Below are 16,255 nucleotides of genomic sequence, written 5' to 3' on the forward strand. Positions count from 1 at the left end.
GAGCTTCTGTGACAACTTCAACCAAGAGTATGGTGACAGTGACTTTTGAGTCTAGCTGGTGAAGGTGGTACAGTACCACTTTGCTGTATGGTGTACTTGCTTGGCAACTTTCAGTCATAGCAACCACCTAGTAATGACTTCTCTCAGGCCACCACTGTGTGGAAACTCAGGCCAGAGTGTTTGGAAAGATCACAGACATGGAGAACTCTTCATGGAGAGAGCTGCCTGGCCAACTTCAAGTTTCAGTTTGGCTATTCCATTGCTACAGGCAACTGTATAAGGACTACAAGTGATCACAGAGAAATCAGTCTGAAGTTCCTGGCTCACAGTATTTTGGGCTGTTTGAAGTACAATGCAGATTGAAATAATCTAAGTTACCATACACTTTCTTATACTCTAAATTGATTTATTTGCCTTAGTCATATACTTTATTTTTCCTTTTACCTATCTAAGCTTTGATGTAGGTTTCTGAGTCTTCTCCCTAGATTATAAAGCCATTGTGGGTGGCATTGACATTTCCTCCAGCTTTCTAGTCCCTAAAGTTCTTGAGTACTTGTTTTTATATTATGTCATTGGAGTTTAGAGTATCCACTACCAAATTCAGTTCCAACCAATCAAGCAAGTTCCTAAAAACCACTGTTAGTAGCTCAAACCACAAGACACTGCAGGATCTCTTGACCTAGCCCACCTTGAAATATTACATTTGAATTTTATTTTTCAAAAGATTTGTTGCATTTGTGTGAGTATTCTGAATTGATGCATTTATGTGCAACATGTGTGACTATGGATTGATGGTAACGAGCTACCATTTGGGTGCTGGGGCTAAACTCCACTTCTTTGCAAGAACAGCAAGTGATCTCAACCACTGAGTCAACTCTGTGCCCCTACATTTGAAATTTGAAACTCCTCTTCCTGATTGACCACCAATATGATCAATTTCTACATCTTCCTGATATTTGCAATTACTCAGATTCTTCTAAATGTTACAAATACATATATCCAAATATTTATGGATCTTGTTCTTTTGCTACTGACTTTTTCCTCCTTTAACATATATACAACTAACACACTCTGAAAACCTGCAAGATCAAATACTGAGTTTATCTAGATTATTTTAGTAGTGTGACTATAAGAAATGTTTAACACATTTACAAGGGGTTCTATCCTTGTCTTAACTGCCACCAGCTGCTCTTAAAAAAGTTTTGATTTTGATTCTATTGCAGCTACCAAGAAGCTTCTCAATGTCCCCTCGCTGAGCACTTCATTCCACATGAAAACTGGCAATTAACCAGTTTCCTATTAAGTACTATTGTCAACCACAATCTTATTTTTCTTATTTCCCCCCCACCTGTGCAACAGCCATGGCTGTCCTGGAACTAACTCTCTCTCTGTCTCTCTCTGTCTCTCTCTGTCTCTCTCTCTCTGTCTCTCTCTCTCTCTCTCTCTCTCTCTCTCTCTCTCTCTCTCTCTCTCTCTCTCTCTCTCTCTCTCTCTCTCTCTCTCTCTCTCTCTCTCTTTTTAAGAGTCAGGAGGGCCTCTGGTAAATACTGAGATTAGCCTCACATTTATTTCTCATAGCCTTTATAGACCCCAGTCCAAAATGGAGGAAGGTAAAAGACTTCTTTACCATGGTATAAGGAATAAATACCCCAAACATTAAGTAACCACACCCTAGGTCAAAGCATCCTGTTAGTAGCCACACCTTAGGTCAAAGCTCCAGTCATACAGCCTTGAAAGGAGCAGGAATAGGTCTGAGCTCTCTGACCTTTAGTCAAGGTGGAACAGATCCACCTCTGTGGGCTCCCACATGCATAGAGGTGGGGAAATGTGAAGAGGCGTGGTGGCAGTTTTACATGTGTATTTGTTTAATCTATGAAGCCCAGTTGGATCAAAAAACAATCTAGACATTCCCATAAAAGATTTTTAAAATCTATTTTTAGTATTAAAACCAAAAGACTCATTCAAATAAAATAGATTGCTCTCTGTAGTGTGTAGTTAGTCCTTAATAAACTGACGGCCTTAGGAGCGAAGACTGAGATATCCTTTTACCTAACCAAAGAAGGAATTTGAATTCTTCTTAAGAGTACAACATAAACATTCCACTTTACTTTTTAGTGTTTGCCTTTAAGATTCCAGACTCAACTCCCACAGGTTTCTAGTCTGTTGGCTTGCTTTATAAGTTTGAGCTTGCTGGTACCCACACTCATATTCACAATGCACAGGTTCTATTTAGTTGGACTAACATAGGAGATAGAGAAGGTGGCAGCAGAAGGAACTATGTAGGATCATATGTACAAAGGCCTTGAGGTAGGAGGAAGCGGGCTTTCCGGAAATTAACAAAAAATTAAGCATATGTTGTGGTCTGAGTAAGAAAGTGCCTCATAGGCTAAAGTATTTGAACACTTGGTGCCCAGTTGGTGATGAAGTTTTCACATTTGTGTTCCTTTTTCTTTCTCACTCCCCCCCTCCTTCCTACTCTCTGTGGTATATTTGTACATACATGTTCTTTCTTCTAACCCAGGCTGGTCTAGAACACCATCTTCCTGCCTCTGCCGAAGTTTGTGGGTTTCCGGTGTGTACCACCACTTCTAAGATGGATGTCTGAAGATATCTGGTATGCTGTTTATAGAAATATCGCAATGCCATTATGTAGACCATGAATGCATTAGATGGGTCTCCTTTCTTCTTTCTACCCAACATGCTGTTTCCTTAGCCTTTTCCATGCTTAGCCTTCAGACTTGGCCATATAAGCTCTTGTACAGAGTCTTTAGGTTCAACTCTATGCTTTGGTCCTAAAATTTATTCACTTTCAATAAAATGGCCCCCACCTCTTTTACATCCTGTTGTTCTAGGACCATGACTTCTGGAACTCTTTGTAGACCAGCTTGGCATAACTCAGAGATCCACTTGCTTCTGCTTCCTGAATGCTGGGATTAAAGGTGTGTGCCACCACCAAAATGCAATCCTATTTTCAATGACTTGTCCCAGATGTTCAAAGTGAAGGACTGGAATGATAGCACCTGCTAATCATGGATATGGATAAAGTTAAACAGGATCTCTCCATTGGGATCTCAAAGTGGAGGTCAGAGCCTGCCTCAGACTAAGAAGGCAGTTTGGATGGACAAAACCTGTGTAAGGGACATTTGTCTGATAACTAACTTTGTGATTCTGCTTTTCTGTCAAAAAAAAAAAAAAAAAACCACCACCACCACCAACAAAAAAAAAAAACCTTTCAGTTATATCTCAGAGTTTGGAACTAACTCCTATCCTCAGCTCTCAATGTCATTCTTTCTGATTAAAGTTCTTGAAAGATATATAAAAGAGGAATTCCTATTCCTTTATATTTCTATGACTAAACTTAAGTCTCAATGTCATTCTTTCTGATTAAAGTTCTTGAAAGATATATAAAAGAGGAATTCCTATTCCTTTATATTTCTATACTAAACTTAGTACTGTTAGCTTCTCCCTCCAGTGAACAAGTGTGTAATACTATTAGGCTCTAGAGTTATCAGACCGGGTGTATGTTCTACATTTTATATTTTCTATACATTTCAAATAAACATTCTATTGTCTACTTTTGAATTCACATATTTTACTTGGTATTATAAAACAAATTAAATCTCCTGCAATGAAAGCATGCATTATACGCTTGCACTTGATACAATGTGCCTACAGTTCTAGTGTAAGCAGAGACTGTTCTTCTGTTTCCCAGAGCCCAGACATGATAATCACACAGAAACTTTATTAATTATAACACTGGCCTATTAGGTCAGGCTTCATTAACTCTTACATCTGAAATTAACCCAGTTTCTATTCATTTGTGTATTGACAAGAGGCTGCAGTTACCCCTGGTTCTGGCGTCTTTTTCTCCTTTGGCAGCTACATGGCATCTCCTTTACTCCACTACACACCACTCTTTCATATCTCTGTTTTGATTTCCACCTGGCTTACTCTGCTAAGGCCTTGCTGAAACAGCTTTATTCATTATCCCTAAGAGCACACATTTACAGGACATCCCATATCAGGTCCTCCTTTCTGTCTAAATAAAAAGCAAGGTTTTACTTTAACACAGTAAAATTACATATAACAAAATAGGTATCAAGTAAGTATTATAATTACAATAGTCTACTTGTATCGGGCAAAAAATAAGAAAACATACTATCATCTACTTTTACTTTTTGAGATTAAAGTTTCACAAGAATTATCTTTATCATAACTAAGGAAAATCATAGCTACTGTCTTCAACTCTTCAAAGACCCCAAAGATATAATACTACCTAAATAAACAGGAAGTACATTGTAAGCAACTTCCAAAAATTTAGAATTGGCAGAGACCTTTTGCTGCCCTGGACCAAAAGTTCTTCTGTAACGTTGGGGCAATCCATCTTCAGCCTATAGGCCCCATAGTATCTGGCAGACTTCTTCATGAAGCAGGAAATTTGAAGGCTGTTTTGCCTGTCTTGGCAGTTTGTCAGTCATTTTCTTCTGTATCCTACAGAATGTAATGGCAGTTTCTTCTGTGAAGCAAAAACCCTGAAGGACCATTCTGTCTTTTGGAATGCTCAGTAGTCATTTTTTTCTGTAGGTCCTGTAGTCCAGTTCATACACCATACCAGGCAAGAGTGGTTTGTTGCCCAAATGGCTAGGACCTTGTCACATTGAAGGCAAATTCCATAACAAATTTTCTTCAATGCCCATCAACCTCTCTGAACTAATTGGTGCTGCCAGAAGCAGAAATGTCTCACTTTTAAGTTCTTAAAACATTTAAATGCCATATTCCATAGGTCATTAAAGTGTAGAAGATTAAACTAAAATAATATCTCTATATATCTAAAAAGCGTAACATGACTGCAAGTTTGACTATTATAACTGACTACCTATTAATCTGTAATTCTTAATTATACATTACAATTTTTTAATGAGGCCATCTAACCATAGTTACCATTAAACAAGAACAGAAATACATGTAACAAACGGACCTTAAATTTGTTAACAGACCAAGATTCACACCAATGCAAAGTATTCATTTCTGTATCTTATCTCCCTTATTTTTTTTTAAAAGAGATTGACTGTGACCTTTAACAATTTATACCCAACCCCTTTTGAATGAAAACAAATATTTATTAACAATCATTTTGGGAATTTGGGTGTAGTTTTCTCCAAACTGCTCCCTGCTTTTTTGTTTTTTAGGGTTCATGGAGAACTTTTGGGGTTCTTGTTTCATTCAAACCAATTAGCCTGAAGGAATCCACAGGTTCTCATCTGTGGAAACAAAAGCAGAACTTCTTTTCCAAAACAAATATCCTTAGAACCAAATTCTGAAGTCAGATAACTTTATATTGACCTAACTTAGCAGTTCCAGAAACAAAGTCTCACTATTGTCAAATAATTCAAAGAAAACAGAATAATATGCATAATCCAGACTGTTATTTTCCAGCTTTATGTGGCTTATTTTTCTTTTCTTCTTTAATCTATGACTGTACTCTTCTATATTACTTTTACTGTCTCTTTAAAGGCTTCTTTTTATAACTGTCCATGCTCTTTCCTCTCTCCGAAGCCTATGTACATTTTAAAACACACTGTGTTTTAAGGTCTTTTATGCCTTAATCTGTCTTATTGTGCACCTGAAACCCTTTTCTGACAAGAAGCATTTTAAAATTGTAAGCAGTGTGGTTGTGGTAAGCCCTGGAGGCTCACTCCACCTCTCTGGTCTTTTCAATATGGCAAGGAACGTTTACTGCCAGTTCTGGGACTGCTAGGTGGGAGCTATGCTCACCACCCCTCAACTCTGGGAAGTTACTGTGCAGCATTGCCTGGGTGAGGGTGCTAAGCACCAGGTGTGCTCTTAGCTACTTTCCTCCTAACCCGGAGTGGGCATACAAGCACCTGGACCTGAAGTGTGCGGCTGGCCACGTGGCTTAGCCCCAAATGTATGGGTACCATTTTGTAAGCAGAGACTGTTCTTTCATTTCCTGGCTGCCCAGACCTGAATAATCACACAGAAACGGTATTAATTACAATACTGTTTGGTCTGTTAGCTCAGGCTTCTTAGTAACTAAATCTTACATCTTAAATTAACCCATTTATATTATTCTGTGTACTGCCCAAAGGCTGTGGCTTACCGGGTAAGGTTCTGTTCTGGCTTCTCTCTCCTCCGGCAGCTATATGGTGTCTCCTTGACTCCACCTACTCTTTCTATATCTCTGTTCTGATTTCCTGCCTGGCTTTACTGTGCTAAGCCACTGGCCAAAACACTTTATTCACTATCCAATAAAAGCAATACATTTATAGAAGGCTATCCCACATCATTCTAGTACCTAGGAGGTAAAATGGAAGAATCACTTGAAATTGGGTAATGAAATGAGATCTCATCTCAAAATATACAGAGCCCTACTCTTTCCAAACCTTAGTTCAACCCAAAGAAACTTATGCCAATGCCTGGTCCCTGGTGCAGTGTGGCAAAGGGTGCTTTCAGTGTGAGCTGCATTCATCTTGGCGTCCTGCCAGCAGAGTGAACTCAGAAGTCAATTCTCTGTTGGCATATTACACAGTGTCTCTGACTTCTCAGACTTGGGCAAAACACTGCTGATCATGTGGTGTGCAGCTCAAAGATGAGCAGCCACAGGGTCACATTTGCTTAGATGTCTACCTAAAAATAGATAATGGTGAAGAACCTGGAGCAGAGCAGGTACACACAAGGCCTTTTGCTTTCCTAGACAAAGAACACATGAAGGGCTGGCAAGATAGCTCAGTGCACAGAAGCATTTGCCAGGCAAGCCCGGCAATTCGAACCTAAAATAAGTGGAGGGAGAGAAGCGACTCCACAAAGGCATCCTGATGTCCACGCGTGCCCCCCACACATTGAAACAGATACAGAAATAGGAAAATGGTTTATGAAGCAAATCCAACCATTCCAGAAGTGTAAAGATAATTAGATCCACAATAAATCTATCCCCCAAAAATAGATTTAGGAATAAACAATAACCCCAAGTCACAGCAACACAGAGGTCTTAAAGAATATACAAAAATTCAGTGCCAGGGGCTGAGCCTTTTAGCACATGGGAAGCAGAAGACGGTGGATCTCTGAGTTTGAGGCAGCATGGTCTACAGAGTGAGTTTCAAGTCAGCCAGGGCTGCACAGTGAGATCCTGCCTATAAAAAGTAAAGTGCAGTTAAAGTGTCTGCTTAGCAACACTACTGTATATAACACCTTGTGATATATTTGAATTTGTAGAGAATTCGAATTTGAACTTTGGATTCACAAAAAACTTACTTTTGAGTTTTTAAATAAATTTATATTAATTCTTATCACTCAGAGACTGACCATGACAATTTATAGATTATTTATCCATAAACTACATGTGGTGATTTGAATAAGAATGGCCCTTAAATGCTCACATGTTTGAATGCTTAGTCATCAGGATGTAACACTACTTGAGAAGGTTAGTTGGTGTGGCTTTGCTAGCAGAAGTGTATCACTGAGAGTGGGCGTTCAGGTTCTCAAAACCCTAAGCCACATCCAGTGGCTTTCTCTTTCCCCGATGCCTACAGATTCTGATGTAGAACTTTCAGCTACTTCTCTATCACATCAACCAACATGCAGCCATGCTCCCCACCATGACAATGGCCTAAACTTCTGAAACTGCAAGCAAGTCCCAATTAAATGTTTTCCTTTGTAAGAGTTGCCATAGTCAGAGTGTCTCTTCATACCAACAGACTACTAATACTAAGACACAACACAAACCAATTCATTTGGAAAGAATTGTGTTGTTCTGCCAAAATATATTGCAGCTCTCATACAGTAGTTGCTGAAGAGCATATTTTAATTTTCTTTTAAAGATAAGGTCTTGCTATGCAGCCCAGGCTGACTTTAAACTCATGGGATTGTAAGTACGCATGTCCACTCTTGATTCTTCCATATACTCATTAGTAATTATAAATTCTTATTATCCAAAAAGATATGTATGTATTTATTTTAATAAATTTATTCTTTTTAATAATTTAGAGATTGTCTCCTACGTAGAAGGCCCCCAAAATAAAGAAAACACAAGGTAGCCAAAAGTAGGTTATAGCAATTTACTTCACATAAGAACAGTATATCTCAGGCCTAGGATTTTCATCAAATATCAACAAAAAAAAAATCTGTACAGAAAACCTAAAGGCAATCATATAGTATAGCATGTAAAATGTGCAAATATACTTTAAAATGCAATTACTGTGTAGCACTTGCAAGGTTGAACTGCATAGCAATTCTAGTTAACCTAGTAATTGTTTGCATGTAGTCAATGCAAATGTCCAAGGCACAACTTAGAGTTGGTACACAAGTATGTGACACATACACTCAGATCATATATTTGAAGACATTAAAATAACATGATGCTATGTTTAATGAGACATCAGTTTATCGCTAAAGTTTCATGAAATACCACACTGATAATGTTTGTATAGTTAGGACAAACTGCTCCCTGAACTTAAAAGTCAAAGACAAGATTTTCGCTTTCCTATATTAAAAAATTATATATATATATATATGTACACACACACACACACGCACACACACGCGTTATACACAGGAAACATCCTAAAGTCCAAAGGGAAGCCATTTTCTTATTATTAAAGGTTCCCATTACAATATTTCATAACAATTCCAAAAAAGTATACTTCTTTGCCACGTCTTTTGGTCAATCTTGGCTACAAAAAGACATTGAAGTAGACAACTTTCTGCTTCAAGGTGAAGGTGATGACTAGCTTAGAAAGTCTCTGAGTGCACAGTGAAAGGTGTCATGTGGATAGAAAAGCCTGTGGCCTGGAGAGGAATCACTTTATCTACACAGGAAGACTCAACCCATTACAAGGTCAACAGGAGCACTGGCTGAGGCACAACCCCCAAATTCATCACAGTGCTCTGTGCTTTACCACCCATCCCTGAGAGTAAAGATCTACCGTTTTTAATTTTTAATAAAGCAATAACTTTACCTTGATAAGAATGCTTAAAGATTTTTTTCAAGATACTTATCATTAGCATTAGCCCTATTTCAATTTCCTTAAGGAAAAAAAAAGAAAAAAGGAAGGAAGGAAGGAAAGACATTGCTCTTTGAAAGAGTGCTCTTAAAAATCCTAAATGCCACCCATCAAGCCAAGTTCGAGGCTCTCCTCACTGTTTAGTTCTCTGCTGTTTTTCATGCTATTGCTCGCTTCCTTACAATGTTTGTTAACTGGAGAATTTAACAGGTAGTGTAGGAAAAAGTACAACACAAGCCTAAAGAAACACTGAAGGGAGATAAATGTTTTCCTGTGTGAAAGAGCTTTACTGGAAATAACCTGAATGTCATCCAAGAAAGGCAAATACCTAGAAAAGAGGAAGTGTAGAGTAAACATGTTGTTGCTGCCTTGAACTAGCCTTCCTGACCGAAATCCTCTGTAAACTTCTTTAATTTCAACAAGTCATGCTCATTGACGGTAGGTTTCGTGCTGGACAGAGACCGCAGCATGTCCCACTGTTAAGAGAAAAGGAGAGCATTAATAATGGACTGTGTTGTTAGTTATTAATTACTAGTTTTCAGTTGAATAGGAAAGTCTGCAGCGTCAAATTCCTAAGAGCAAATAAATCCCTTCCTTACTCTTCCTGTGGCCTTCCTGATGCTCATTACCAACTACAAGCACAGTCCTGGCAGCTTGGGGACCAACACCTTTCACAGCCCGGCTATGATCTCAGTCCTTCAACAAGAGGTTGCTTCCCATCAAGTGTAACTCCGAAGGAAAATGGTAATTGCAAAAAATTTTAATAATTTATTATGATCTCTGTGGAAATTTGTAAGTGAAGCAGTACATTCTGAAAGTCTATTAGCTTTCCAATAACAGAAAATCCTCTACATTATTTTAATCCTTCCAATGAAAACTGAAATCTGCATTTATAGTAACATCACTATATTCCTTTTGAATTGTACTTACTTAACCACACTCCTTTTTACTACAAAAACACATTTATGTATTATGGAAGTCATTTGGTTTTACTTAAATGAAGCAATGCTTTAGAGTAATGAGAATTTTTTAAGTTAAAACTAATAGTGAAACTGAAAATATGCTAATATCAGAAAGTCATTAAAAATAAATAGTTCCTGTAAAATTGAATGACAAATGAAATAAGAAAACACTCTAAGTTACTGTGAATTCTTCAAAGCAGGACATACCACAAAAACTTAAAAAATAATCTAATGTATCAAGGACTGCAACAAAAGAGATTTCTGAATAATCAGATGAGCAGCAATGAGACACAGGCATACACATACACCCATGCCTGGTGTCTGTCTACGGAGCCATTCAGAGCTTCTTTTCTAAATGCTCCTGGGAAACCTAACACCAACACTCTGAACTGGCAGCTTAAGCAGAAGTTTAAAACTGAGTGTCCATCAGCAACCAAACAGACTTTTCCAGCACCCCAGTGAGTTACTTTTATTCCCACAGTATAAACATACATAAAATCCAAAATCTTTTAAAAGTCTTATACAGTATTTAAGAAAAAGGTTCAATGTTTTCTGCAGAAATATTTAAGAGCTGCATTACTTAAACTGTCTATGCAGCCTTAAGAAAAAAAAAATACTATTTATGAATAGTATCATAAAAGAGTTGATATTTTTGGGGATTTTTAAACATGTAAGATTCAGGGGCAAAACTCAAATTTTATTTAAGTTCTAACAGTATTTTACTCAATATATATGAGAATTTTGTGGATGACTTATAAAGTCAGAAAATTTTGCTTTCAAAATATAGTCTTTTCAATTAACACAAGTCTCACAACTTTATTACTTTTATATCTAAGCAAAATTAATAATTCTTTAAGTATTGCATACATGAACCTGATAAAAATCTCTAGCTGGTGTTACAGAAATAAACTATTCTTTGACAAATTAGCGTATGAAGATTTAAAATGTCCTACCATGGAAACAACTGGCTCTAAGAGTTTATCTCCAGGGACATCCATCCATGTCATCTCCACAGCCCCGGGGTCTCCTGGAGAGCAGGGGGTCAGCAGGTCATTTACAATGCAGTTAGGGTCAGCTCTTGAGGGTCCACGAACCTGTAATCACAGTAACATGAATTTATCTGAATAAATGAAATAAGAATTAAGAGTTTGGTCATTATCTGAAAAGCTAAAAATACATTAATTTTTATGTTGTATTAAAATGTTTTCTCCAGGAAAAATAGAATATATAAGGAAAAGATGTTATCATTAAGTTGATTTAAAATTTTTTAGATTTTGATTGACTTACAATTTTTCTTGATGCATTTCTATAGCTTGATATTTCATACAATAATTTATGCAATTATTGGGATTAAAAAGAAGTTCTGAAAGAGAAGCGGTTACTTTTGGCTACCCTTTCTTCTTTTCTTTTTTTAAATTATTATTTATTTATTATGTATACAATATTCTGTCTGTGTGTATGCCTGAAGGCCAGAAAAGGGCACTAGACCTCATTACAGATGGTTGTGAGCCACCATGTGGTTGCTGGGAATTGAACTCAGGACCTTTGGAAGAGCAGGCAATGCTCTTAACCCCTGAGCCATCTCTCCACCCCCGCTTTCTTCTTTTCATCTAATGCTTATTAAATAGTAGTCGCCTTATAGATCAAAACAAACATATTACAAAATTTCCCTAAATTGTTCTTTTCCATGGCTGAAAAACCTGACATTTTGCAGGACTATTTAACTTTAAAATTATTCCGTATCTATGTCTTTAAACAAAAACTTAAAAAAAAAAAAAAAAAAAAAGACTTCATGTGTGGTGGTTTCAATGGGATCGTCCCACACAATGTTATGCATTTCAGTATGTAGTTCCCAGAAGGCAGACAGTTTAGAAAGGATTAGGGAATATTAGGAGGTGTGTCACTGGGATTCAAAAGCACATGACTAGCCCAGTTTGTCTCTCTCTGCTTACAATTTGCTGTTAAAATGTCAAGCTCTCAGCTACTGCCCCAGCACCATCCCGCCTGTCTGCTGCCATGCTCCCTGCCATGATGGTCATGGACTCACCCTCTGAAATTGTGAGCAAGCCCTCTGTTAAATAAATGCTTTCTGCTATAAACTGCCTTGGTCTTGGACATGGTGTCTGTTCACAGCAATACAAAGTAAGACAACATGTAGGAGCTACACTGGGTAGTTTTTTTGTCAACTTGACCCAAGGTAGAATCATTTGGGAAGAATTGAGAAAAACCTTTTATCAGACAGGCTTATAAGAAGTCTAACAATCATTTTCTTGATTAATGATTTGTGTGGGAGGACCTAGTGGATTGTATCACCTCTGGGCAGGTGGTCCTGGTATATGTAAGAGAGTGCCAGGAAGCAACACTCTTCCATGACCTCTGTTTCAATTTCTGACTTCTTCTCACCACACTCTGGACTACACTCAGAACCATAAGGAATACACCCTTCCCAACCGGACTGCTTTTAGTTACAGTTTTATCACATCAACAGAAAGTCAACTAGGACAAAAATAAAGTGCTTAATAATCTCTGTCATTTCATGAAACATAACACAGTTAAAACAAGGTTTTAGCAATTTCTAGAAAAAGTACCTTTGCAGCAAAGTTGCATACAAATATTCAGATGGCAAAACATTTGTATCAAATTTATTTCATGATGACTAACTTTATTTCAGGATTGGTGTAGGTATAAAGTACATCTTTTCAGCTTGGTGTGAACACATTCACACGTAGTTTATTTGTATTTATGTTTATTTTTCCTTCCCAGCTGCATGAGATCAGGAGTTTTGTCTGTTTTTATATATTTACGATCTGGTATGGTGCAAATATACCAGATTCTCCTCCAGATTGCTCTGGCTACCCCAAAAGCAGATTCTAAACCATCTGAAAGACCTAGAAATGCCTCAAATCACTCTCTAAAAAAAACACAGTACTTTAGGACCATGAATAATACTCACTGGGGAAACACACACTCTGGTCTTTTGAAACAGGGCTTCTGTGTAGCCCTGGCTGTACTGGAACTTACTTTGTAGACCAGGCTGGCCTTGAACTCTGTCTGCCTCCCAAATGCTGGGATTAAAGGTGTGTAGGCTGCCACGCCGAGCGAGGAATTATTTTCAATGCATCAGAAATATATGTATTATATAAACCTACTTATCTTATTACATTATCATACAACACTGAAGCCATTCCAACTCCTTTGGGAGATTCATTTTCAAAGCACATGACAGGGTAGACCAAAGTCGCTCACCTTTTTGAAGTGAGTGGCTGACTGAACTTTTCTAACAGGCTGCATAAGAGCATCCCGAACAATGATACTTATATCCGCTCCTGAATAGCCATCTGTCTTCCTCCCAAGTTCTTGGAAGTCTGCTTCTGTGAGGCTGTTCTGAGTGCTGCCCAAGTGCAATTTAAACATGGCTGCACGGGCATGTGCTTCAGGCAAAGGAATATAAATACGTTTCTCAAATCTTAAAAGAAATTATACAAGTGACATTAAATATATATGCTTAATTTCAATGTAAAATTTGCATATTTAGAAAAACCACAGACATTTAGTTAGATATTCTCAATTGTACCTAGTTAGGGCAAACCACACCAGAGTTAAACACCCATAAGCTTTTCAAAATTAATTATTTATTTTTCATACCAGCCAGTTTCTCTTCTCTTCACTGTCCCATCCCCTCCCCCCACCTCCCTTCTATCCTCCCATCCATTCCTCCTTTGTCTCCAAGGCCTCCCATGGGAGTACACAACGCATGGCAGATCAAGTTGAGGCAGGACCAAGTTCCTCTCCCTTGTATCAAGGCTGGCCAAGGCATACCACTACAGGGAATAGGTTTCAAAGAGCCAGCTCATGTGTCAGGGACAGGTCCTGGTCCCACTGTAGGGCCCCACAGAACACCAAGCTACAAAACGGTCACTCAGATGCAGAGGGCCGAGGTCAGTCCAGAGTCTGTGAGCTCCCACAAGCTCAGGTCAGCTGTCTCTGTGGTGGGTTTCCCCATCACAATTTTGATCTCTCTTTGCTCATATAAACCCTCCTCCTTCTCTTCAAATGAACTCCAAGAGCTTGACCTAGTGCTTGGCTGAAATACCCATGTATTTAAGTGCAAGTACATATATACACACATGTATATACACACGTCAGGGGAGACTATGATATACCAAAAACTAAAATTAGAAACAAAATAATCAGGAAACAAGTTTTGACTGGTTTAATCTTTCACATGCAACTTTTGGATCATTTCTGGCTGTGTGTGCACCTGGGATTTATGGCATAAAGGCAGATCTGTACTCTGAACTTGTGATGAACAGACTAATCATTCATAGTATAAAATAAGGATTACCATAATGTTTGCATATGGAATTTATGGCATAAAGGCAGGTCTTACAGATCTGTACTCTGAACTTGTGATGAACAGAGTGATGATTCATAATATAAAACAAGGATTACCATAATTCTCTAAGTTCAAAATAGCAAAACTACTTAAAATCTTAAGGCTAAACATTACATTATATAAATGTAATTACATAAACATTACACAAAATGCTCTTTTCACTATGAGTTCATTCTGAATAATCCTGTACTATGCATTATAAGTAGTTTGTTAATAATTTTACTTGTTGTGGTGGCTTGAAAGAATATGGTCCCCATAAGGGAGTGGCATTATTAGGTATGGCCTCGTTGGAGGAAGTGTGTCACTGCGGAGGCAGCCTTTGAAGTTTCACATATCCACCCACTGTCACAGACCACTACGTGTGGCCTACAAGATGTAGGACTCTCAGCTATTTCTCTAGCACCATGTCTGTCCGCACACTGCCATGTCCCTCCATGATAACAATGGACTGAACCTATGAACTGTAAGCGAGCTCCCTCAATAAGGCATAAGAACAGACAGGAAAACCAATGGAGCCAAATAGAAGACCCGGATATCAATCCAGACGTCTTCGAACACCTGATCTTTGATAAAGAAGCAAAAAATATCAAATGGAAAAAAGAAAGCATATTTAACAAATGGTGCTGACATAACTGGATATCAACATGTAGAAGAATGAAAATACATCCATATCTATCACCATGCCCAAAACTCAAGTCCAAATGAATCAAAGACCTCAACATAAAGCCAGCCACACAGAACCTTAGAGAAAGTGGGAAGTACACTTGAATACATTGGCACAGGGAACCACTTCCTAAATATAACCCCAGCAGCACAGACACTGAGAGAAACAATTGATAAATGGGACCTCCTGAAACTGAAAAGCTTCTGTAAAGCAAAGGACACGGTCAACAAGACAAAACAGCCTACAGAATGGGAAAAGATCTTCACTAACCCCACATCAGACAGAGGTCTGATCTCCAGAATATACAAAGAACTCAAGAAATTGGACACCAAAAGATCACATAATCCAATAAAAAAAAAAAAATGGAGTTCAGACCTAAACAGAGAACTCTCAACAGAGAAATCTAAAATGGCTGAAAGACACTTAAGCAAATGTTCAACATCCTTAAGTCATCAGAGAAATGCAAATCAAAACAACTCTGAGATTCCACCTGTAAGAATGGCCAAGATCAAAAACACTGATGACAACTTATGCTGGAGAGGTTGTGGGGAAAAGGGAACACTTCTGCATTGCTGGTGGGAATGCAAGCTGGTACAACCCCTTTGGATGTCAGTGTGGTGATTTCTCAGAAAATTAGGAAACAACCTTCCTCAAGACCCAGCAATACCACTTTTGGGTATAGATTCAAAGGATGCTCAATCATGCCACAAGGACATGTGCTCAACTATGTTCATAGCAGCATTGTTTGTCATAGCCAGAACCTGGAGACAACATAAATGGCCCTCGACCGAAGAATGGATAAGGAAAATATGGTACATTTACACAATGAAATACTACATAGCAGAAAAAATAACGACATCTTGAATTTTGCAGGAAAATGGATGGAGCTAGAAAACATAATTCTGAGTGAGGTAACCCAGACACAGAAAGACAATTATCACATGTACTCACTCATAAGTGGTTTTTAAACATAAAGCAAAGAAAGCCAGCCTACAAATCACAATCCCAGAGAACTTAGACAACAATACAGACAATAAGAGAGACTTACATAGATCTAATGTACATGGGAAGTGAAAAAGACAAGATCTCCTGAATAAACTGCGAGCATGGAGACCTTCAGGGAGGGTTGAAGGGGAGATGCAGGGAGGGGAGCAGGGAAAAATGTACAGCTCAATAAATATCAATGAAAAATGTATAAAATAAAATTAGAGTT

The 16,255-nt window shown here is 38.1% G+C and overlaps 1 protein-coding gene across 2 annotated transcripts in view; it reads right to left on the reverse strand.

Annotated features, from left to right (window-relative positions):
• Nucleotides 1-8,061: 8,061 nt before the first annotated feature.
• Vps4b (vacuolar protein sorting 4 homolog B) overlaps nucleotides 8,062-16,255 on the reverse strand; it is a 34,426-nt gene continuing 26,232 nt past the window's right edge. For both annotated transcript variants that reach the window (XM_038349423.2, XM_038349424.2), the window contains 3 exons: nucleotides 13,229-13,448; nucleotides 10,936-11,076; nucleotides 8,062-9,496 (listed from right to left, as the gene is read on the reverse strand). In XM_038349423.2, coding sequence (XP_038205351.1) covers nucleotides 9,395-9,496; nucleotides 10,936-11,076; nucleotides 13,229-13,448 — 463 coding nt within the window. In that variant the 3' untranslated portion in view covers nucleotides 8,062-9,394. The remainder of the gene's footprint in view (nucleotides 9,497-10,935; nucleotides 11,077-13,228; nucleotides 13,449-16,255) is intronic.

Source organism: Arvicola amphibius, chromosome 12 (genome assembly GCF_903992535.2).
Source record: "Arvicola amphibius chromosome 12, mArvAmp1.2, whole genome shotgun sequence".
Lineage (NCBI taxonomy): Eukaryota > Metazoa > Chordata > Mammalia > Rodentia > Cricetidae > Arvicola > Arvicola amphibius.